The sequence below is a fragment of the Acanthochromis polyacanthus genome, chromosome 16, assembly GCF_021347895.1.
Source record: "Acanthochromis polyacanthus isolate Apoly-LR-REF ecotype Palm Island chromosome 16, KAUST_Apoly_ChrSc, whole genome shotgun sequence".
Lineage (NCBI taxonomy): Eukaryota > Metazoa > Chordata > Actinopteri > Pomacentridae > Acanthochromis > Acanthochromis polyacanthus.
In genome coordinates this window covers 27,686,387-27,709,068 of record NC_067128.1, presented here as the reverse complement: position 1 = coordinate 27,709,068, position 22,682 = coordinate 27,686,387, and the positions used below count along the sequence as shown (strand labels likewise).

The 22,682-nt window shown below is 39.4% G+C and overlaps 2 protein-coding genes across 2 annotated transcripts in view; one reads left to right on the top strand and one right to left on the bottom strand.

Annotated features, from left to right (window-relative positions):
- The window catches only part of ppil4 (peptidylprolyl isomerase (cyclophilin)-like 4), a 27,989-nt gene extending 14,250 nt beyond the window's left edge, over positions 1-13,739 (bottom strand). Inside the window, exons 1-12 of the mRNA XM_022216321.2 lie at positions 13,608-13,739; positions 13,265-13,332; positions 6,552-6,616; positions 6,353-6,470; positions 5,960-6,102; positions 5,681-5,777; positions 5,116-5,232; positions 4,906-5,030; positions 4,689-4,755; positions 2,289-2,400; positions 2,041-2,137; positions 1,719-1,851 (exon numbers count right to left, since the gene is read on the bottom strand). Of these exons, the coding sequence (XP_022072013.1) occupies positions 1,719-1,851; positions 2,041-2,137; positions 2,289-2,400; positions 4,689-4,755; positions 4,906-5,030; positions 5,116-5,232; positions 5,681-5,777; positions 5,960-6,102; positions 6,353-6,470; positions 6,552-6,616; positions 13,265-13,332; positions 13,608-13,677 (1,212 nt within the window). The 5' untranslated portion in view covers positions 13,678-13,739. The remainder of the gene's footprint in view (positions 1-1,718; positions 1,852-2,040; positions 2,138-2,288; positions 2,401-4,688; positions 4,756-4,905; positions 5,031-5,115; positions 5,233-5,680; positions 5,778-5,959; positions 6,103-6,352; positions 6,471-6,551; positions 6,617-13,264; positions 13,333-13,607) is intronic.
- On the top strand, positions 13,737-22,682 carry ginm1 (glycoprotein integral membrane 1). Its single transcript, XM_022216334.2, has 8 exons — positions 13,737-13,888; positions 14,066-14,137; positions 14,227-14,326; positions 15,937-16,091; positions 17,593-17,752; positions 17,855-18,084; positions 19,739-19,902; positions 19,997-22,682. Exons 1-8 carry the CDS (start codon positions 13,799-13,801, stop codon positions 20,097-20,099), a joined length of 1,074 nt encoding a protein of 357 aa, XP_022072026.1. The 5' UTR covers positions 13,737-13,798; the 3' UTR covers positions 20,100-22,682.

Sequence of the window (22,682 nt, the reverse complement as noted above, 5' to 3'; positions counted from 1 at the left end):
GCTTCTCATTTGCAACATGGAGCAACCGAGAAGCTAAATAGAAATGTGGGGTTTTAGGCCCATCGACTGGTTTTGGGGTTCACAGTGCGAATTCATAAATTATAGCTGCTATGATATCACATTTTCTACTATACAATTGTTGTGACAAAATATTCCAACATTGACTGCCTCTTTACGGCAAAATTGTCATACCAATGCAAACATAATTAACCCGAAATTCATGTTCAAACGATGATATTCAAAGTGAAAAGGCTTTTTTTTCATTCCAGTAATTCAGAGTCTTTTTCTTACTGTATCCGGGAAAATGGAATTGGGACATAGCCCGGTGATGTTTGTGTGTTTGTGAACATCTGAGCATGTCAAGGCCTGTTCCAAGCCTCAGGTTTGCACAGCAATCTGAAACTGCTCTGTCACTTTCCCTGGAGTTACCCAATAATAATGCAAATACATCAGTAAACCTGCTTCTTGTAAGAAGACTCTGGTGTGTCTGACTGACTGAAACCCGGCTGTTTACAAAACTGCAAACACACAGAAACTGTACCTTCGCTAAACATGCTTTTACTACTCATGGCATGTCAGTTTAATCCCATATTAAACATTAGAACTATGAATTGATAGCCAAGCAAATACAAACAGGTTCTGGTGTTATCTGAGTCCTTGCTGTAGTTTGTTTTAGTTGAAATTTTGTATCTGTATTTCCTGAAGCGCTCAGGTGTTTCATCACACAGGAAAAGCCCTAGATGTGAAATACTGCTCTCCACAGGTGTCACCTTTGATAAGTGATTTCGAAGTTCATGAATCAGCCGGGTAGAAGAAAGAAACAGCTGAAATGTTGTGAATATTGACGATTAAGTATTAACACAATGTCTACATTTTTCACCTTAAAACTGTAACAACATTTTCTCTGTGACTTGGAAAGCATAAATTTATATCAAGCACACATTTCAACAGATATTTCTGCATGTGACCCTGCTCCACTGCTGTAAATTAACTAGAACTTTGGCCTAAACTTCTTACTTCTCCATGTGTGTGGGACTGTGATACCTGACATGACATTATACTACAACACGTGTATGAACTTGTGGCTAACACCTGAGCTATGCAAACTGTTCCAGGAGAACACTGTGTGTCCCCCTCTGCAAAAAGTCAAATATTCACAGTTTAAAGAGGTGACTCACTACTGGTTTGGAATATTCAGATCTGAGCATGGCCCAGTGTTAAGGTCATGCCATTTGAGATGGTCAGAGTGTGGAAATCTTCAAAATAAAACTTAAAACTCACCTATTTTAACTTGGCTTTTATCTTATGTGTTGTTATTTTGATATACAGGTTTATTTTCTTAGGGGTTCTTTTTATTCTTTATATTTCCTTCTCTATTTCTCTTCAAACCCATACTCTTATTTTTTGTTTAGCTTGGAGTTGTATTTGATGGATGACTAGGGCTATACCAATAAAATTCTACTAGTGAGGACAGCATTACACAAACACACACACAAAGTTCTCATTGTCCTGTTAACTGTATGAACACGTCTGCACCTGTAGCTTCAAGACAATACAAGGCTACTGCAGTAAATTATTGCAGAAATAAAAATACAGCACCACAAAAAGCCCGATAATTAACTCTATGCTGCATATTTTATCATGGGGAGAACCATTACTAGAAAACAGTGCTGGCTAAGTGAGTGAAATGTTCAGCAGATGCTACAGATTGAAGGTACCTTGTGCTTCTTGGACTTCCTGCTGTTCTCGTCATCTGAATGATGGTGATGCTTCTTCTCCTTGTGTTTCTTCTCAGAGTGCCGGTGACTCGTCGCCTCCTCTTCCTCGTCGATTAGCAGGTCGTACTTGGAACTTTTGGGGAAAGTTATGGAAATCTTCCAGGAAGGTGAGAAAGTCAAAGCTGAGGAGGTCTGCCAAATCAAACCGCCAAAAAAGTACACAGTAACCGGTGTGTACGGCTGCATGCTGTAGGACGATGTGTTATGACAAAGCCGAAAAACGGGAAAGTTCAATCCTGGCTTATTAACACCACAAGGATACTCTTGTTTGGGCTTCATTTGATCCTTGAGAGCCAGTTTGGATCGGTTCTCCACGTCCTTCTCGTAGGCTTTGAAGTCATCTTTAGTGTATTTACCACCTTGGACACGGAGAAACTCAATCACTGTTTGTAACATCTTGTGTCAACTCAACAATGAAGGCAGAAACTAGCTCCCCTTCGGTGTTCACTTTAAAGAACACAAATAAAAACATTCAAAACACACAAACCACTGAGGTTTCAGCCTTAGTACCTTTCCCTTTCCATTTGATCTTTGCCACCGACTGGCTGAAGTCTACGTGAATGCGTCGATCATCGATGAGCACATTGTCCATTTTGAAGTAGGCCTTCTCACAGTCTTCTTGCTGTAGAGACAAAGGACATAAACAGAGGAAAGGAAAGTTGAACAAGAAGAAAAAGTAAGTGACTGACAATCTATTAATCAACTACAACTGCAACTTTGATTACAATATGTCCTTTATGTTTAACAAGCATGCCAATCCACATCAAATTTGAACTTTTAATGGAAATTCCTCCAACTTTCACCTTGGGAGTTTCTTGGCAAATTCCACACTCAAAAACCGGACAAACAATATAAAAGAACTCTAAATAAAAGTTTTTCTAATCTCACTGCAGCGTGTAGACTGACGGACTGAATTGTTTCCAAAAACTGTCCTTCATTTTGTGTCTGTCATCAGATACCTGAGGACAATCAAGCTCTTCATCAGAAGTGTTTACAGAGGAGATGTTTAAAGTGAAGTGCCAAACCGCTGCTTCAAACACATGCTCAGATGTTCAACATGCTGAAGGGAGAGGGCAGACTTCATAAAGACAATGACTGTCTTCTGTGCTGAACTCGACTCAAAAAACTTCATTTTACATGTCTGTCAATAGAAAACCTCTCCATATGTGATATTTGCAGTAAGGTCAAAAGGTAACGTAAAGCAAAAATGTCAGACCATGTAAAATTTCCACAGGTAGAAATCATTTATAAACAATTAAAGAACAAATATTTTGGCGAGCATCAAAGGTCAGTGTAAGGGGAATTTTTACCTCCTAATTGCCACTTATCTTTCAGGTTCATGGCAGCATCATTTTTGGCTCATATACAACAACAACTAGTGAAATTACATCAAGTCATTGTGCTTTTTTAATGGAAGACACTGGCAGGAGTCTAAGGAAGAACACATTTTATCTACAACAAACCACCTAGCACCCTCTAACGGTGGAATTATTCACTGCACTTGTCAAAATAGGTTTGTCCCATTTCACTACAGTCAATTAAGGTGTTAAAGACAAGTGGGAAAGTAGAACATCGCCACATCCCCTCCCTAAAAAACACTCTCTGCAGAGGATTCACCAAAGTCACAGAAAAATCTCACAGTGCACACGGTGTTCCTCATTATTTCACATGTGTGTCAAGTTCTACGTTCACCACAGGGAAGTTACCTTGAGGAGGTGGAGGTGGTAATTATCAGTCATAAACTGGAGCAAATTCCACGACGTCCAAGTTTCCATGATGAACAAGCAAGTCAATAATATTCTAGGCCGATGGTAAATCTAGTATTAGATAATATATTTATCTGAACTTTCACTTCTCTATTGTGAGTCCAACAACCCGTGAACATATAATGAACACATCCTCACAAGAGCAACCTGACTTTATGATCTTCATTTCCTGAGGGGGGTTTTCCATTTCACTTGTGACTCTCACCAGATATATCGTATTTTAATATATTAATGTAAAACACTGATACGTTTGGCAATGTGTCATATTTCCTCATCGAGACAAGAAACACTCAAATGCATCACACAAAACACAGTCAGTGCTGCTTTTAGCATGTTTAGGATCATTTTAACTTATCTGTAGTGTCTCAGAGGCTGGAAAAATCACTCCAGAAATGAGATGTATTATCATAATTTAAGAAAACAAGCCTGTTTCCCAAAACGCTGAACTGATTCTTGAAACTGTAAAGCCCCAAAAATGTGTAAAAATCTGCTTGCGATCCACCTCCCTTGTATCAGGATATTGGATATTCCACACATCATGGACATGTCACTGGATTTATTTATATTTAGTCCAACTCTACGGCTCAAAAAAACCCAAGAAAACGGGTTGACTGGTTTATCGGTTGGTCGATTAGCTCTCATCCGACTTTCCCACTTGTTGGACAATTGCAAAGCTACTTGCATGAGGACAAAAATAAACAGCCTTCCAGGATAAATCCATGACTGGAAGGCACCAAACAGATAGAAAAATAAGCAGTTTACAAATCACAGCTCAACAACCAAAGGACAGATCATCTAAGAATAGTAGACTAACTTGTCTGTGTTGTATTCATCACTAGTTATTGTGCTCAGATCACCAGCTGATACAGTTCTGTTTTCAGAAATCATATGAATATGGGCAGGTGTAGACTTTTCTTCCATTTCAGTGTAAAATAACCAGGTTAAAATAATTGAATATGCTGCAAACTGTACATTTTTATGATTATTTGTAATTTATTTAGGATAATACGGCCAGCAGATAAAGTGCAGTTAGTACACAAGTGGCTGATTTAGTTCACATACAGACAATGTACAGAATTTCTTTCCTTCAGGACCAAATTAACTGGTTGAAAAGTGGGTATGATTACACACAAAAGATGCTCACCTTTTCAAACTCAATAAAAGCGTAACAGAGGGAATCTCCACTTTTCCAGTCTCGGATGATCTCACAGCTACACAAAACACAAGAAACATGTATTTGCGGTAAGGTCAAAAGGTAACGTAAAGCAGAAATGTCAGACCATGTAAAATTTCCACAGGTAGAAATCATTTATAAACAACTAAAGAACAAATATTTTGGCGAGCTTAAAGGTCAGCGTCACCTTTTAATCTGCCCAAAGCGGGAGAAGATGATTTCCAGGTCTTCATCTGTGGTCACTGGGTTCAGTTTGCACACAAACAGCACGTTGTCTGGAGGCTTCACATCTGCGTCGGGGAGATCGCCCACCTGAAAGCAGGAACAACAGAGGAGCGTAGGACTGAAGCTTTGGTATCTTCAGCAGAAGGCTAAGAGCAGAGTTTCTTTGTCTCACCATCTCCAGCAGGATGGCCTGAGTCTTAGCCTCTTTCTCCTTCAGCCTCTCTTCTAGTTCCTCGGCTCCTTTCCCCTCTGTATCATCGATCACTTCATCTGCTCCAATACGGCCGCTCTGCAAGCCCAAGGCAGAAACATCTGGGGTTATTTTGGCAGTACGTACTGTATTTACATTTTGTTAAAGCAATTTTTTCCATCTTCATTTCTGTAGATAAAATGTGCTTTATGAGTATTATCTTGTTTTGAATAATAATCTCTTTTACAAACATTGAAAGAACCCAAACTCAGCATGCAGAGCAGTTTTGCAAGTGCCCACATTTGTTAGCAATTGTCGCAATTCTAAGCTTAGACTTGGATAATTTTTCCTACAGACGGGCACATCACACATGATTAGTTAATGTGCAATTCTTACCATTCTTTCTGTTTTACAGTTTCTCACTAATGAATGGGGTAAAAAAAATACATAACATGCTTTTCACATCGTTCTGTAGGTTTTAGGGTTCAGAGAAGTAATCACTGTTTTCTGAAATGGTGTTTCTATGATACAGTGGTGCTGTACTCACATCTAGCTGCTCTTTGGTGGGCTCAGGTGATCGATCGGGCACCGGCAGGTCAGGAGGGTCATCAAACGGGTCGTCCAGTATAACGGTGTGATTTATCCTGCAGCAAAAAAGACTTTGTCTCATCATGACTGTGATACTATTTGCTCTGACATTTTGCTGGAAAGTGACAACAAACAAAACCTTAAATGAAGACACTCTGTTTAATTTTTAATATCATATGTCCAGTTGGACTCAAACCACAAGCGTTATATGCTACATATACAGTTTTTCCTGACTCACCGGATATCCTGAAATGGAACAAAATCCTTGTCAACAAAGGCTTCATTAATTTTGGTCAAGATGTCCATGCCTTCTGTCACTTCCCCAAACACAGTATGAACTCCATCCAGATAGTCCAGGTTCTCTCCAGTTGTAATCAGGAACTAGACAGAAGATAACCAATAAAGTACATCATGTAGCAACAGAAGCAGAAATGTCTGTGTGCTTACAGCCATGATGTCATAATGAACGATGTGAATATGTAATGTTTTCTTCAGCTAAACATCTGATTCTTTTATTTGGCTGATCAAAAGAAACCTTCCAACTGGTGTATCTACAAAAACGATCAGGAATTTTCTGTGTTTTTTCCAGCTTCACAGATCAAACAACACTCTGAATGTCAATCTTATTCACCTGAGAACCATGTTGATCATTTCCATTGTTCACCATAGATACCGTTCCCCTCTTCCTGTGTTTGATGCGCGGTGCTTTCTCTGCATCAAAAAAGCGGGCCTGGTCCCCATAGAGTTTGCTAATAACACATCAGAGGGAAAAATGTCATTGCGCTCAACTTGCTGTCTAAAAATTAACATGTGCGACAAAGAAGACTGACCTGTAAACAGATTCTCCGCCACGGCCTGTCCCAGTGGGATCTCCAGTCTGCATGATGAAGTCTCTCTGAACAGGAGGCAAACAAACTGTTACAGCATGTTGGGCACACACTTCAAAGCTGGATATTTGGAACTTTTGAATGTACATCTTTACCAGAGCCTTGAATAGCAAAGTGGAGATTTTCAATACAAAGTCTTCATACAAAATTTGTCAAAATATTGCTACATTTTTGGAATTTAGGTCAGGAAATTTGTTGGTTAGAATATGAATATAAGGCAAGGTAATAACAGCACTTGTCGTGTTGTTAGCATGGCTTCTGCTTCTGCCTCTTCCTCTCCCTCTCTCTCCCTCTCCTGCTCAGTGTGCCACATGTTTAGTTATTCCTCTGCCTCCTTTAGTGATAACGATATGTGTAATAAGTGCAGCCTTTTTGTAGTTCTGGAGGCGAGGCTCTCCGAATTGGAATCGCGGCTCCGCACCATGGAAAATAACCCGCTAGCAGCTAGCCAGGCCCCCTTAGCCGGTGCGGACCGCAATAGCTTAGCTAGTGTAGCATCTGTTAGCCGTCCCTTAGCAGCGCCCGAACAGCCGGGTGGATGGGTGACAGTTCGTAGGAAAAACAGTCCTAAACTCAAGCCTGCTGTCCCGGCTCACCACAAACCGCTTCATGTTTCTAATCGTTTTTCCCCGCTCAGCGACACACCCGCTGAGAAACCAACTCTGATCATTGGCAGCTCCATAGTCAGAAACGTGAAGCTAGCGACACCAGCGACCATAGTTAAATGCCTCCCAGGGGCCAGAGCGGGCGACATAGAAGCAAATTTGAAACTGCTGGCTAAAGATAATCGTAAATATAGTAAGATTGTTATTCACGTCGGCGGTAACGACACCCGGTTACGCCAATCGGAGGTCACCAAAATTAGCGTGGTATCGGTGTGTACTTTCGCCAAAACCATGTCGGACTCTGTAGTTTTCTCTGGACCCTTGCCTGATCTGACCAGCGATGACATGTTTAGCCGCATGTCGTCGTTTCGCCGCTGGTTGTCTATGTGGTGTCCATCAAACGACGTGGGCTTTATTGATAATTGGAGCTCTTTTTGGGGAAAACCTGGTCTGATTAGGAGAGACGGCATCCATCCCACTTTGGCTGGTGCAGCTCTCATTTCTAGGAATATGGCTGATTTTATTAGTACTCCTAAAGCATGACAACCCAGAGTTAAGACCAGGATGCAGAGTTGTAGTCTTACACACCTCTCTGCAGTTTCCTCACAGCTGTCACCCTCCAGTAATTCAGTTAACTTTATTGAGACTGTGTCTGTCCCCCGACCACCAAAATTCAATAAATTACACAAATCAAAAATATACAAAAGAAATAGTAACCACAAAAATTTAATAAAAATTAATACCACTATTTCAACAGAACACAGAGACAGGAAAATTAAATGTGGTCTGTTAAATATTAGATCTCTCTCGTCTAAATCTCTGCTAGTAAATGAGTTGATAACTGATCACCAGATTGATTTGTTCTGTTTGACTGAAACCTGGTTGCAGCAGGAAGAATTTGTTAGCCTAAACGAATCAACTCCCCCTAGTCATATTAACTGTCATATTCCTCGAATCACAGGCCGAGGAGGAGGAGTAGCAGCAATCTACCATTCTAGTTTAAAATTGAACCAGAGGCCTAAACCTGATTACAGCTCATTTGAAAATCTCACTCTTAGTCTCTCTCATCCAAATTTGAAAGCTCAGAAACCAGTTTTATTTGTTGTTATATATCGTCCTCCTGCTCCTTATTCTGAGTTTTTATCTCAATTCTCAGACTTTTTATCTGAATTAGTGCTCAGTTCAGACAAAGTTATTATTGTGGGTGACTTTAACATTCATGTTGACATAGACAGCGACAGCCTTACAACAGCTTTTAATTCATTATTAGACTCAATTGGGTTTTCTCAACATGTAAATAAACCAACTCATAGTTTTAATCACACTCTTGACCTTGTCCTGACTTATGGCATAGAAATTGAAGAGTTAACAGTATTTCCCCAGAACCCTCTTCTTTCTGACCATTTTATGATAACATTTCAATTTAAAGTAAAGGATTGTTTAGCAGCTGAGAACAAATATCATTACAGTAGGTGTTTGTCTGACAATTCAGTATCTAAATTTAAGGAAATAATACCCTCACTGTTTACTTCAGCAACATTTACTGATAAATCAGAAGGCAATTATTATTATTTTACCCCCACAGAAGTGGATTATTATGTTAATAATGCTTCAGCCTCACTGCGTACAACTCTTGATAGTGTTGCACCTGTAAAAAAGAAAGTTATATCTCAGAGAAGACTTGCTCCTTGGTATAATTCCCAGCTGCGGACTTTAAAGCAGGCATCCCGAAAGCTGGAAAGAAAGTGGTATTCCACTAATTCAGAGGAAGTGTATGTGGCTTGGAAAAATAGTCTAGTAATCTATAAAAAAGCTCTTCGTAATGCCAGGACAACTTATTATTCATCTTTAATAGATGAGAACAAGAACAACCCTAGGTTTCTCTTTAGCACTGTAGCCAGGCTGACAAAGAGTCAGAGCTCTGTTGAACCTTGTATTCCTTTAGCTTTAACCAGTAACGACTTCATGAGCTTCTTTACGCATAAAATAGTTCTGATTAGAGATAAAATTAATCTGGCCCTTCCTACAAATGTCACAGATGCTTTTGAATTGGCTGTTAGACCTGATGAATCTTTAGAATTCTTCACTCCTATATGTCTCTCTGAACTAATTTCAACAGTTTCTACATCCAAACCATCAACATGTCTTTTAGATCCTATCCCAACTAGACTCTTCAAGGAGATTTTACCTTTAATTAATTCTTCAATGTTAGATCTGATTAATCTCTCTCTAGTAACAGGCTATGTACCACAGGCTTTTAAGGTTGCTGTCATCAAACCTTTGCTTAAAAAGCCCACTTTAGATCCAGATGTGTTAGCTAACTATAGACCGATATCCAACCTACCATTTCTCTCTAAAATTCTGGAAAGAACAGTTGCAAATCAATTATGTGAACACTTACAAAGGAATAATTTGTTTGAAATGTTTCAGTCAGGCTTCAGAGTGCATCATAGCACAGAAACAGCTCTAGTGAAAGTTACTAATGACCTTCTCATAGCATCAGATAATGGACTAGTCTCTATACTTGTTTTGTTAGATCTTAGTGCAGCGTTTGACACAATCGACCACAACATTTTATTACAGCGTCTAGAACATTCAATTGGCATTAAAGGGACAGCACTGGACTGGTTTAAATCCTACTTATCAGATAGGTTCCAGTTTGTGCATGTCAACAATAACTCTTCTGAGCATACTAAAGTTAATCATGGAGTTCCTCAGGGTTCTGTCTTAGGACCGATACTTTTCACATTATACATGCTTCCTTTAGGCAATATTATTAGGAAGCATTGTATTAACTTCCATTGTTATGCAGATGACACACAATTGTATTTATCTATGAAGCCAGATGAAACTGATCAGTTAGCTCGACTGCAAGATTGTCTTAAGGACATTAAAACCTGGATGACTTTTAACTTCCTACTGCTAAATTCAGACAAAACTGAAGTCCTTGTATTTGGCCCCAAACATCTTAGAAACTCGCTTTCAAAGCAAATAGTTACTCTGGATGGCATCACATTGGCCTCCAGTACTACTGTGAGGAATCTTGGAGTTATTTTTGACCAGGACATGTCCTTTAACTCACACATAAAGCAAGTCTGTAGGACTTCCTTTTTTCACCTGCGTAATATTGTAAAAATCAGGAACATTCTGTCTCAGAGTGATGCAGAAAAATTAGTTCATGCTTTTGTTACTTCCAGGCTTGACTATTGCAATTCCTTATTATCGGGTTGTCCAAATAGTTCTCTCAAACATCTACAGTTGATCCAAAACGCTGCTGCGAGAGTACTGACAGGAGTTAGCAAAAGAGATCATATTTCCCCTATACTTGCTTCTCTTCACTGGCTTCCTGTTAAATCCAGAATAGAATTTAAAATCCTTCTTCTGACATATAAAGCTCTTAATAACCAATCTCCATCATATCTTAAAGATCTGATAGTACCTTATTATCCTAGTAGAACTCTTCGCTCTCAAGCTGCAGGCTTACTTGTTGTTCCTAGAATTTCTAAAAGTAGAATGGGAGGCAGAGCCTTCAGTTATCAGGCGCCTCTCCTGTGGAACCTGCTCCCAGTTTGGGTTCGGGAGGCAGACACCCTCTCTATTTTTAAGACCAGGCTTAAAACGTTCCTTTTTGACAAATCTTATAGTTGGGGCTGACTGGGTGACCCACAGGGGTTCGGCTTGTGTCTTCATTTGCACAGCTGACTCCTTCTTGGACGTCCCTTCGTTCTGCCTCTAGTCATGCTGCTATAGGCCTAGGCTGCTGGGGGACTTTTCTTGACGCACTGAGCCCTTCTCTATCTACCTTTACATTTAATATGTATACCGTTATTGCAGTACATTCACTCTGTTTCCCCCTGTGCTATTTCTCCGAGTGTCCCTGGTCCCAGAGCTGGATGCTTCAGATCTGCGGTTGATGTTCCACCAGCTGGTCCAGTCTCCACCATGTCCACTGTGGGATGCTGCTGCTGACCTTCCTCCAGCCCTCTGCTTCCAACTCCCTTTTTCCACCAGTCAACTCTGCATTGCCTTCACTATACTGTTATGCTAACTTACATACTGTTTGAATTTTACTGCTAGCTATATATGGAGTATGTTTAATGTCAGAGCCGTACATCATAAGAGTAAATTATGAGTCAGTTTTCAATGTTAGCTTATACTTTGTCTGTGTCACATATCCTGTCATGCATGTATCCAAATGTGTGTTGTGTTTTCCTTGCTTTCCCACCCCTCCCTCTTCTCCCATCCCTCCCCCTTGCCCTCTTCTGTCCTTCTCAACCCGCCCGGCCAGCAGGCAGATGGGTCCCCCCTATTTAGAGCCGGGTTCTGCTCGAGGTTTCTTCCCTGTTAAAAGGGTGTTTTTCCTTGCCACTGTCGCCTTTGGGCTTGCTCTGGGGGTCAGGCATTTGGGTTCTGTAAAGCGTCTTGAGACGAGTTGACTGTAATTGACGCTATATAAATAAAATTGAATTGAATTGAATTGAATTAAACCAAAAACATTGAAATATTCCCCAGCTGTCATTCGCAGTCAATCTAAGCAGTATGAACTACAGTAGAGGAAAAACTAAGCAGTAACTTTGTGCAAAGCATTTAAATACCATATGTATACACAACCGACATATTTCTGATGTTGTTATTCAGTTTTGCACTTATTGTAAACCTTGTGATATTTCCATGAAATTACTGACAACAATAGCGGTGTTATGATTACTGAGAAATGGAACCAGAGCACTGCCATACTAACTTGTTACAAGATCTGAAAGTAATAATATCCAGAGCCATCCCCAGTTTTAGTGCTACTACAACAGTATGCTCTAGAAAGTCTGGTGATGAAGAGCAACAATAACAAATGAACTAACTGTGTTTAGTACTTGTCTGCAACAGAGGTATTTGGGTAATGTTTATTAGGGGTCAATCCACTGTTCGTTTGTCTGTCATTATCTGTATTTCTTCAACCAGTTTCCAATAAAATATAATAATAGAAAAATGCACTGCTTTAACTTTGATGCAAACCATCTGTCTGTTATCAGTCTGCTGTCTTCTTAAGCAACGTCCTGTCCAAATCACTATTTGATTGATTACACATCACAAATAATAGCCAATCAACCCTGAAGGAAAAAGGCTAAAGAATAATAAACAAGCAAAAGCATTTAAGCAAAATTTTAGGACAGAGTTTGTGTCATTGACATCAACATTTCTTTCTTCTTCTTTTTTAACTGCAAATGCATATTGCTTCCAAATACCTGTTATCGGTCTGTCTGATTATTTGATCATTTGAATCAATCATAAAAAAAAAAACACATCAGTCAATCCCAAATGTTAATTATACCTGTGTGGATACTTGTTATCTTTGTTTATAGCACAAATGTACATTATTTTTTGCACTAAAAACAGCATTCTCTCCCTTTTGCCCTGTATCATCACTCTGGCAATTATCTTTCTGCACTACTGCATTTAATTCCTTTCTAGCTTTGTAAATATCTGTATATATGGTGAAATATTTAGTTTTATTACAACTACTTTTCCTCTTCTTCTTTCTACAGTTTTTTTTGTTGTTCTCTTCCCTTCCCACCAACAGCTGAAACCAAATTCCTTGTATGTTGTGTACCTATTTGGCCATTAAAGCTCATTCTGATTCATTGGGAGAGACAAATTTAGTTTGTACCACATTTGAAGTAAAGCTGCAATTACTAATTGGTTATTTAAATGGTTGTCAGGTATTAAATTAAATAATCATCAACTATTTTGAGAAGAAAAAAGTAAAAATTCTCTGATTCCACTTTCTTAAATGTACATAGTCTGGTTTCCCCACTGATCTATGATAGAAAACTGAATATCTTAAGGTTGTGGACAAATCAAGACATATGTCATGTTGGGAAACAATTACAGTATCACTGTTTTCTGACATTTATCTACCCAACAGCTTTTCAAAAAAAAAAAAAGAGAAAATAATTAACAATCAAAATAACTGTGAGTTGCAGTCCTATTCTGAACAAACATGACATTAATTTATACCTGCGTTACATAGGTATGAAAGGAACAGATTGGTTTTACCTGCACATTGTGGATGAGGCAGTAGTTGTAGTATTTTATCTTGCATAATTTCAGAAAGTTTAAGCAAGCTGCAAAAAAGAAGAGTTCAAAATAAGCAAACATGCATTACATTTAGCAAATCTTTCAAATTAGTGTTAAGATGTGGGTGTGTGTTGGTTTATTCTACTTTTGTTGGTGCTGTTTACATTTCATGCTAATGTTGAATAAACGAAGAAGCCAAACAAGCTAACTGCATTAGCTAGCACCCACTGTTTCTGTAACTCAGATCACCAATGGCTAACTGAGCTATCAACCAGTCAGTAAAATTAGCTGCTGTTGTGTGTAAATTACTTTATTTTCTTACTTTTAGGCCTTTCATCTGTAAACAAATCAATTACAATATCGCCCAGCGTCGTTTCAAGGAGCACCGCCATGCTGACGTTCCTGCTCTCGCGAGAAGACGGCTTGTGGCTTAACACCCCGCGCCTGCGCAGTTCTAATGTCTTGCTCTATGTTTTTGTTGTAGCTCTTTTGCTGCTGGTAGGTGAAGTCAAAATGGAAACGACATGGCCTACAGTGTGTGTTATATTTCTTATTTTCGCCTCTGTAACACACACAGAGTCGTTGACCAGGCAACTAAATACGGTAAGAGCTAAAAGCGGTGGAAAATACTGAGTTAATGTGATGATGGTGATGTTAGCGTTGTTTTAGCTTCTCGATCGCTCAGCTTTAAGAACACACAAACAGGCAGACATTATGGTGCTAAACCCCACGCCTCTTTGTGTTTTCTCTCTATTTACTCTCACTTATTGATCCTTGTAGGAAAACATCCTGATTAACGTGACAGCAGGGACGCTGGCGGATACACAACTTCAGGATTCTAACAACTTGCAGGTATACAATGAAAGTCAAGTCACTCAGCTCAACGCAGGTCTTTCTATGATGAAATACGAGAGACAACTTAATGTTATGTTTTCTTTCAGATAAATTTAAATATATCGGTGGGCGAAGAACAGGTGTTTGTCAATGACATCCCTGTAGAGCTGTCAGGAGTCACCAGGTTCAACTGTCAAGCACTTCTCTGTGAGTTCTTATTTGTTTATTCCCAGCTTTGCATTTTGATATTGTTATTGCTTTTTATTTGTGTGACCACATTTTTTGCATTACTGCTTGGATACATTGTAAATCAGGCCTCCATATCTCAGAATTTTATTAGATGTAGTTTAAATATAAAGGTTGAGTAAATGAATGAATAATCCCCTCACAACTCCTATATTTCTGGGGCGACATGTTTGGAGATCTGTGTCTTTAGTGCCTGTTAACATCTTGCCAATTCACCCTGCACACAATTAGCAGTTAAGTGGAGCGGAATAAGGAGATCAGTATCAATCTCATGTGTGCTAAGTGCAGAGCTGGAGACAGGATGTGATTAGCCCAGTTTAGCATAAAGACTGAATGCAGTGGAAACCATTAGACAAGTGCTGCCCAGAGAGACACACCTACAACACCACACTCCACATCTCCTGCTTTTAGCTTTTTAGATTGTTTTATCATGTTTTTAAAGAGCCTCTGAATAGTTTGAAGGTCTTGGAAGTCATGATCAATCCAACTGCTAAACCACACGACCTTAAACCAGGAGAAAACATTAACTTCAATCTTAGCAGAGCACATTGTTTGCCTTAACTCAAACTTGTCACACCATTTACAGATTTAGTGAGAGCTTTCAATTTTGAGTTTCTGCAGTTTGAAAGAGACAGGAATTGTCACCAGATGTCAACAGAACTATTTGGGGAAAAACGGTTTGGGTTTTTTTCCCCCAGAAGAGGGCATCTACATCAAAAACAAAACAAAGCAAAACTACAAAACTCTAGTGTAGGCATCCAGAACTTTTTTGTTTTGCTCTGGATGTCCATCAGATCAGACTTTACCCATGCAGTAGAGCTCTGTGGTGCTGATTTAAATGGTCAAACAAATGAGCTGTGCTGCCCCGTGTAGTGACGATAATGGCAAAGCACTGCCAGCAAAGGACCTGTTTTTGGTCAACATTGTGCTTTCTGTAGCCACAACATTTACACTTAACTAATGTGTTTCTATTTGCAACCACATCTTCCTTTTCAGTGTTACTCTCCTGTCCTTGCAAATGAAGTAAAAAATGAGAGCAACAAAAAAACAGACCGTTCATCCAAGGACGCCTTAAATCAGGGTGTGAGAAGTCTGTTCATTCAAACAGACTTCTCTTCTTGAAAAATGAGAACCATGCAAGTTCAAATCAGCAAAATTAGTTGCACCCTGATGATCATGTCCTTCGCTTTACCTTTCGCTTTCTGTGATGTGATGATACATTTCCTCAACAGAGTGTTGATGCTGTAATGATACATTGTGTAGCCCTAAATTGTTTCATTAAGAAGAACCAGTAGACTAACGACAACAGTAAATTAATTAAATACCATTAACTCTCAGTGTATGTTTTTTCTCTCACGGTTTTTTTGTGTCTCTTTTCTGTATATTTTTTAAAAATTTTCTCTCTGTTACGATAACTTCAGGCCATAAATGTTGTCCACAAATGACTTGAACTTTTAAATCATGATCCAAATTTGTATTGATGAAGTTAATTAAATTGACTAACAGTGACTAATGTAAACTGCTGGTTAAATGAGATAAGCTTATAAATACAATGAATTGTCTTTTTCCAGTGGACAGCATCAATGGAAGCAGCGAGTTCGAATCGGGGGACTTGGTGTCGACTGTCACCCGGGTGATGGTGAGCCAGAACAGACTGTACAGTGACTCAGAGGAGGTGGTGGCTCTTCAAGTGTTCAGTGAAGTCATAGAAATGGAAGGCAAAGAGGTAAACACCTTTTTTTCTAATCTTTCAGACCTCACATGGAGCCTGTGTGTCAAAGCATCACTTACTGTATTCCAAAGATGTGGTTAATGTGAACATGCAAAATTTTGTTTTATGTTAAACTTAAAGCTGCTGTCCGGAGTTTCCGTTTGTTTTCAATTTATGTATCATTTTTTAACAAAGCTTAAATGTGTTAGTCTAGTTCGATACTATAATATAAAGTTAGTATAACGCGATATGAAAATTTATTCCTGAGCTCCACCTTCCTCTCATAGACCCCCATGTTATTCCAAAAAGCGCCGGTCGCTGCCGACCAATCAAGTTCGAGCTTCAGCTTTGTCATGCTGTCAATCAACGGTTACGCGCACAGCAAGCAAGCCCATGCAGAGGTGGGCGAGCTACGCACTACGCAACCGCGCGCACATTTGTTTTGCTTGTGGAGGAGAGAGCATCAGGGCTCAGCAACTTCCAGAAAAGTTACCAATCCCACGGCTTGTCAGGCCAAGAGACTGCAGGACGTTTTTTGGCTCGGGGTGCTCGTGTCGCTCCCCGACCACGGCCTCCATAGCCCGGCTGACGGCTTCGTTTAGATGCACGACCTCTGGAGGAAGATGTTGGGGCGTCTGGGACATACTCTTCGTCAGAGGAGTCATGCAATTCTGAACTCTAGATAGAAATAAATAAACAATGTAACACATATACACGCGTAAATGCACTCAGTTTGATAAACAACGTCATCGAGAGGGATACACGAGTGTAATCACATATTGAAACTTTACTCGTTCGTCCTAGCAGATTCATGTTATTTTGGTATTAGGACAAGTTAGACTCAATACAGCATTCTAACGTAATTCCTTTATTATTTACTAAATGTACTAAATGCAGAAGAGGGGAAAACAGCAAAACAGGCAAGATGCTGCAGCACTCCGGGCACTCCTCAGGTACTGCGCGCATGCACAAATAAAGGGGCGAAATCAGAGGGAGGGTGGGACCAACAGTGTTTTGGGAGACGCTGCGATTCAAACTCCGGACAGCAGCTTTAAGCCCATCTGTTTTGTTTTCATGAAAAATGCTGAAAGTGTAAGGATAAAAATGTACCAAGAGAACCTCATTAATTGTGGGTTATCTCAAAACTTGACAAGACGCATCATTAGTGAACTAAGCAGGCAATGCCATGGCTGAGCATTTTTGAATTCATTCTCCAGCTTAACACTGACAGTTTCAACAACATGGATTCAGACAAACAGCCTGTTCTGAGGGAAGCAATCCAGCTTTAGAGTGGCAAATTATGTACAACAAAATTGTTATTCTTCGCTTCCTGTCGTGCATGTGTAGCTGGACTTTGCCAATATGCCAAAAAAAACAGTACAAAGCAGCTATCATATCATGCCACTGAGATGCTTTATTCATCAGTGTGCAATTTCACTTAATTATTCTTAAGTTTTGCATGAATTTTGAATGAATTTGCATCTTCCTCTGTTGAATTTGACTTTTTCTCTTTTAGGTCCAGCAGCCTGACATGTGTGAGGTGAAAATCCTGATGAGCCCAGACTTCCAGAAGCTGGCTCAGTTTACCAACATCTACCCCATCGGACACAGCGAGATCTTCAGGGTTCCCAGGGAAAACGACGTTGTTGTCACAGATCCACCGAATTCTAGAAAAGGTCTATTTCTTTCAGTGTCCTAAATGTTATTATGCAGAAACTCTTTAGCAATCATCTTTAGTGTGTTTTGTTTTCTTATTTCCTCTGCACTTTTTAAACCAGATGAAGAACAGCTGATGTCTCAGACCACCAGCCAGTATCCCCTGAAGCACACAGAGACCACCCAGGAGGAGACTGCAGCTCCGGGAAAGCTTCCAGAGACTCCCCTGCGTATGGACCCCGACCTGCTTTATGATGTCCAATTCGATGATGAATTTGATGACCGAGACCCGAGCCAGTCGGATCAGAATCAGATGGAATCGCCGCCCAAGGAATTCATATCATCTTACTCTGTAAGCAAATGTCTGCAGCTACTAGAGATTCAGCTGATGGCAGATAGGTCACACTGCCTCAGATGTATGTTGTCATTTCAGTAGAAAAATTGCCAGTAGTTAGTGTAGGAGGAAGACACAGTTTCTGGATCTCTGAGAAAACGGGCGGTTCAGTGTCTGTCAGAAGCAAAGTCCACATATTTGGGGCTGCACAGATATGATTTCCATGACTGAATTTTAGTGAATATCCATTTTCCTTTCAACACTGGTGACTATGATAGTCATACTCTTCATCATAAACCAAATGTTTAGATATGCCTTTATTGCGTCTGTCATAGCTTACTTATCACCCCTATGTTTGAAATTTACTTTCACAAAATTAAACATGCTTTAAAAAATTCTGGGATATATAACAAGTGTTGTTAGAAAAAATAATAAAGTAACAATACAATATAGTTTTACTGATTTCCCATTTATGAACTCAACAAGGAGACATGTATTATATAGATATGTACATTTATGGATATTTTTGTGTTTAAAAACATCATACATTTTTGAAAGACAGTAAAATTAATTTTTAGAGATGAGCTGTGCCCTACTACTGGCCTTGTCTATTCATTTGTACCACATTTTGTTCTTTGATAGGTATGGAGTAACTTTACTTATATACCACATTTAAAAACAAGGGCTTATAAGGTGTTTTGGCTGGCAAAAGCAGGCATCCCTGAGGACGACATAACATTGAAAATCAAGTTAACACAAAGACAACAGTGCAAAATATACAATATGACAATATTTACAAAACCAAGTAAAATAATTAAGACAACTAAACCTTAGTAGTCAAATAGATTCATAACACGGTTATTTTTAGATCATATGTAAAGTAATAGCATTTGAGCTAAAGTTCTGTCCAGCAGAGAAATAAAACTGGAATTACAAATTCACTTAACAAGTTTGAATATTATAGTTAAGACACTGCAATACAAATTATAGAATTGAAACCCCTAAAATATAAGTTTACTTGATTTGATTAAAAGTTACAGTCAAGATCCTATAATGTTACACACACTGACAAATTATTTGACTAATTTAGTTTGTAAATTCTAAATGCTATCCCCACCACTCTCATCAGCACTAACCCCAACCAGTCCAGTTTTTTGTTCCTCTCTCTCTCCCTATTCTAAGGTTTTCTTTTGTTCCTTCTCACAGTTGCTCATAGGGAATCCAAAGGCAACTCTGGATGTTTGGGTTTTGTGTTCTCAGTTTATAATTCGTGAGGTCTGCACCTACTATGTTAAGTGTTGTGAGAGGCCATATGTTGTGAATTTGCACTATATAAATAAAATTCAATTGAATCAAATAAATTAAGGTTAAGACCCTCGAAAAATAGACTTGGGAAACCCAACAAATCCAAAGATTTCTTATGAGAAAGCATGTCTGCCCTACTACAAGTGATAACGCTAGCACCAACTACATAATATTAGCACAACACCAAGGGAGATAACAAATGTGAAACTCTGCTGTTTGCAGTTGAAGATGTGTGATCTCCCCATTCTGGTTTGTTTTCTAACCCTTCAAGTGTGCACACATGTTCCTCTGTTGCTTGGAAACCTTTCTGTAACATCTGGAGAGGAGGCAGGAAATGCTCACGTCTCCATGTCCGTTATCTCCTCAGGCCATGTGTCAGTGGGTAGAGCAGGCCAGGGTTCGTCTGCGGCGCTTCTGCTCCGAGTCACTGCCTCTCTTCTTCCTGGTCATGTGGGTGGTGGTGATCGGCGTCGTCGGATCAGCCGTCATCGTCAGGATCTTGGACATGTTCTTCCCGATTTGTGAACACAAGTGAGTTTGTTGCATGGCCTTTCTGAACAGATACTCAGCTGGATTATCTCTGGTTGTCTCCGAAATGCCTAACTTTTCATTTTCTGCTTCACAGGCACATTTTCCACCTAAACCCAGTCACTCTAATGCCAGAGGACGAGAAGCACAACCTGCTGGAGAACATTGAAATAGAAGCAGAGGAAGAAGAGAAGCCTTGAATGAGGATTGACTTGGTCAGCTCCCTTCAGTTTGTTCTTATTTGTCCTTTAACCTACTGCTTCGTTTCAAGCTTATATTCAGATCTGTGAACCACTATTGCTTTACACTTCAGTTTACTCTTTAAACACGTTAGCCATAAAACAGGAGCTAGTTTAAAGAGCCTGTATTATGGGTTTAGATCAAATTCCAGTCTTTCAGGTTGGTGTGTTGGAAAGCTGATGGTATGTTACCTGATTCTGCATGCTTAACTCATTGTTTGAAAATGATTTTGCTGTTGTATTTGGTCAGATAAATGTCACATATATTGAGGCACTAATGACTCTACCTAGCTACTTGCCTTTTAAGGTAAGTAACAAGGTGATGCATTACTATTTAATAGAAAGCTTTGGAGTACTTTTGCTTTACCCAATACCAAAACAAAATCCGAGTTTTATTTAATTTCTGTAATATTTTATGGTCTACATTTTAGTGGCAAAGTGGTCCAACCCACAACCCAAATACAGCGTTACAGTGGCACTTCAAATGTTAGACCATTCTTCAGAACGCAAAATTTTGAACCCTTTTTTCTCAAAGGCTGCAGAAAGTGGGTGAGACCACTCTGCTTCCAAACCCTTCAAGTGATGTGCGCCAAAGATTTGAAGCTCAGCTTTTAAAGAGAATAGTTTGGTGTTTTGTGAATTATACTACAGATTCGTCAAAAACATTGACACCGCTCTCTAGTGAAGCTCCAGATGCTGGTTTAGCTTAGCTTAGCTTAGCTTAGCTTAGCGTGAAGACTGGAAACAGGATAAAACAGCTGCGATATGTTGTCTTCTATTAATTTCATTTAAAAAACTGTAAGACTAAATCAGACAACTTGTGTTTTCATGGGCTATTTTTTGGGTATGGTGGAGGACCTTTCAAGAGGTTTGTCCTACCACGACATTGCCAGGCAACCAGGATATTTCCTAAAATGCCAAGCTATCCCTTTAAGTCAACTTTTCACAAGGAATCCTCAATTTTAAAAAAACATAGCGATTCAATGACAATTGAAGACGAGAAGCTTCAGAACTCCGACTAAATAGATTATCTGGTGAGATCGTTTCCTCAGTTTTCTTTTTCTTTTTACCAAAAGGTAGCAGCACAGGTAAGAACAGTCTCAAGCTTGAGGAAGAAGCTGATGCACAGTGAGTTCTGTGGGCTGAGACAATGAATACGAACAAACTGAGTGTTTTAGGAACTGCATCCAATTATTTAAAGTTTACGTTCCCTGAAAACACTTTGTGTCTGTAGCATTATTGTACAGGTCACTTTTTTCGCACTATACTTCTTTTTCTGCCAAAATTGTACCCTCACAGCTGGAAAAAATGAAGAAAATGGACTTAATCAGTATATTTATTTAACATGAGGCAGGCATATTGTCGTCCTTTAAGTGAAGACAAGATAATTGCTTCAAGCATTATATTTGAATCTGCTGCTGCCGGTAGATCTGATTAAACAATGTTTAATCAAAATGAAGGCAAAGCTATGCAGATCACCATGTGGGCATGTTTTGAGTCACAGTTTAGAATCAGTGGATCTAAAGTTCACGACTAAAAAGCACCTCCCTGTGAGGCCAACTGCACACTTTTGAAGGTTAATATGTTGATTTTCTTTCCTTCACGGTGCCTCTGTGACTATTTGGGGGACTCTATCACTAAATGGGGAATCATATTGTATTTTTCTTTAATCGTTTTGTGTGCGGCTTCCTGTTACTAATAGAATGTAAATGATGTCTTTCAGAATGTCTATGCACTTCTAAACATATAAGGCAAACTACTGCTCTGAGTGAACTGATGTATAATACAGTACAAGACTGATTGTTAAAAGAGAGAATCTGCACTTAAAGAGTTGGATTTGGGGGTGACACCTGCATGGATGTGGTTAATCGCAGCAGGATTTGTAGGCAGCATTGGCTCAGACAAGAAACCTCCTTAGTATCACTCCAGATGTTTCACTGGGCTGGTTCTGAGGGACCAAACAGCTGGACCGGTCATCAGTCAAAAACATGGGTTTGATTCATCCTAAATTCAGCATCAGCGTGTTTATTTTGTGTGCGTGTGTGTGTTTGTTATTTCATTACTTGTCGAGCTTTTTCTAAGACACCCTAAAAGCATCAGCTTGTGCACCTTAGAGCAGCTGAAGTCATGATTTTATCTTCTGGGCTAGGTTAAAACTGCAGAATGCATGATGTACTCCGTTAGCAAAAAGGTGCATGTGTTGTCTAGCTAGTGAATGCAGTTTGCTGCTCAATCAGCAACTTATACATGAAAACTAGGAAACTGCATGATGACTCAAAGCAGCCTCAGATTCCTAATTGTTCAGCTCTGTATAACAGAGTGCTGTAGATAACACTAAATTTAGCCTGCAAGGCAAACAGTGTATCAGGCATGAGGTAATAAACAACAGAAATATGTTTTAATTTGCTCTTCGTTTAAACGGTGTTAGATCCATGTGTTATCTTTTTGACATCTGTGTGCAAAAATTGTCTGAATTACAGCTGGACTGTGTATTTGAGTCAAATCATGCTGATTAAATGCTTTCCTAAAGACCATCAAACCTTA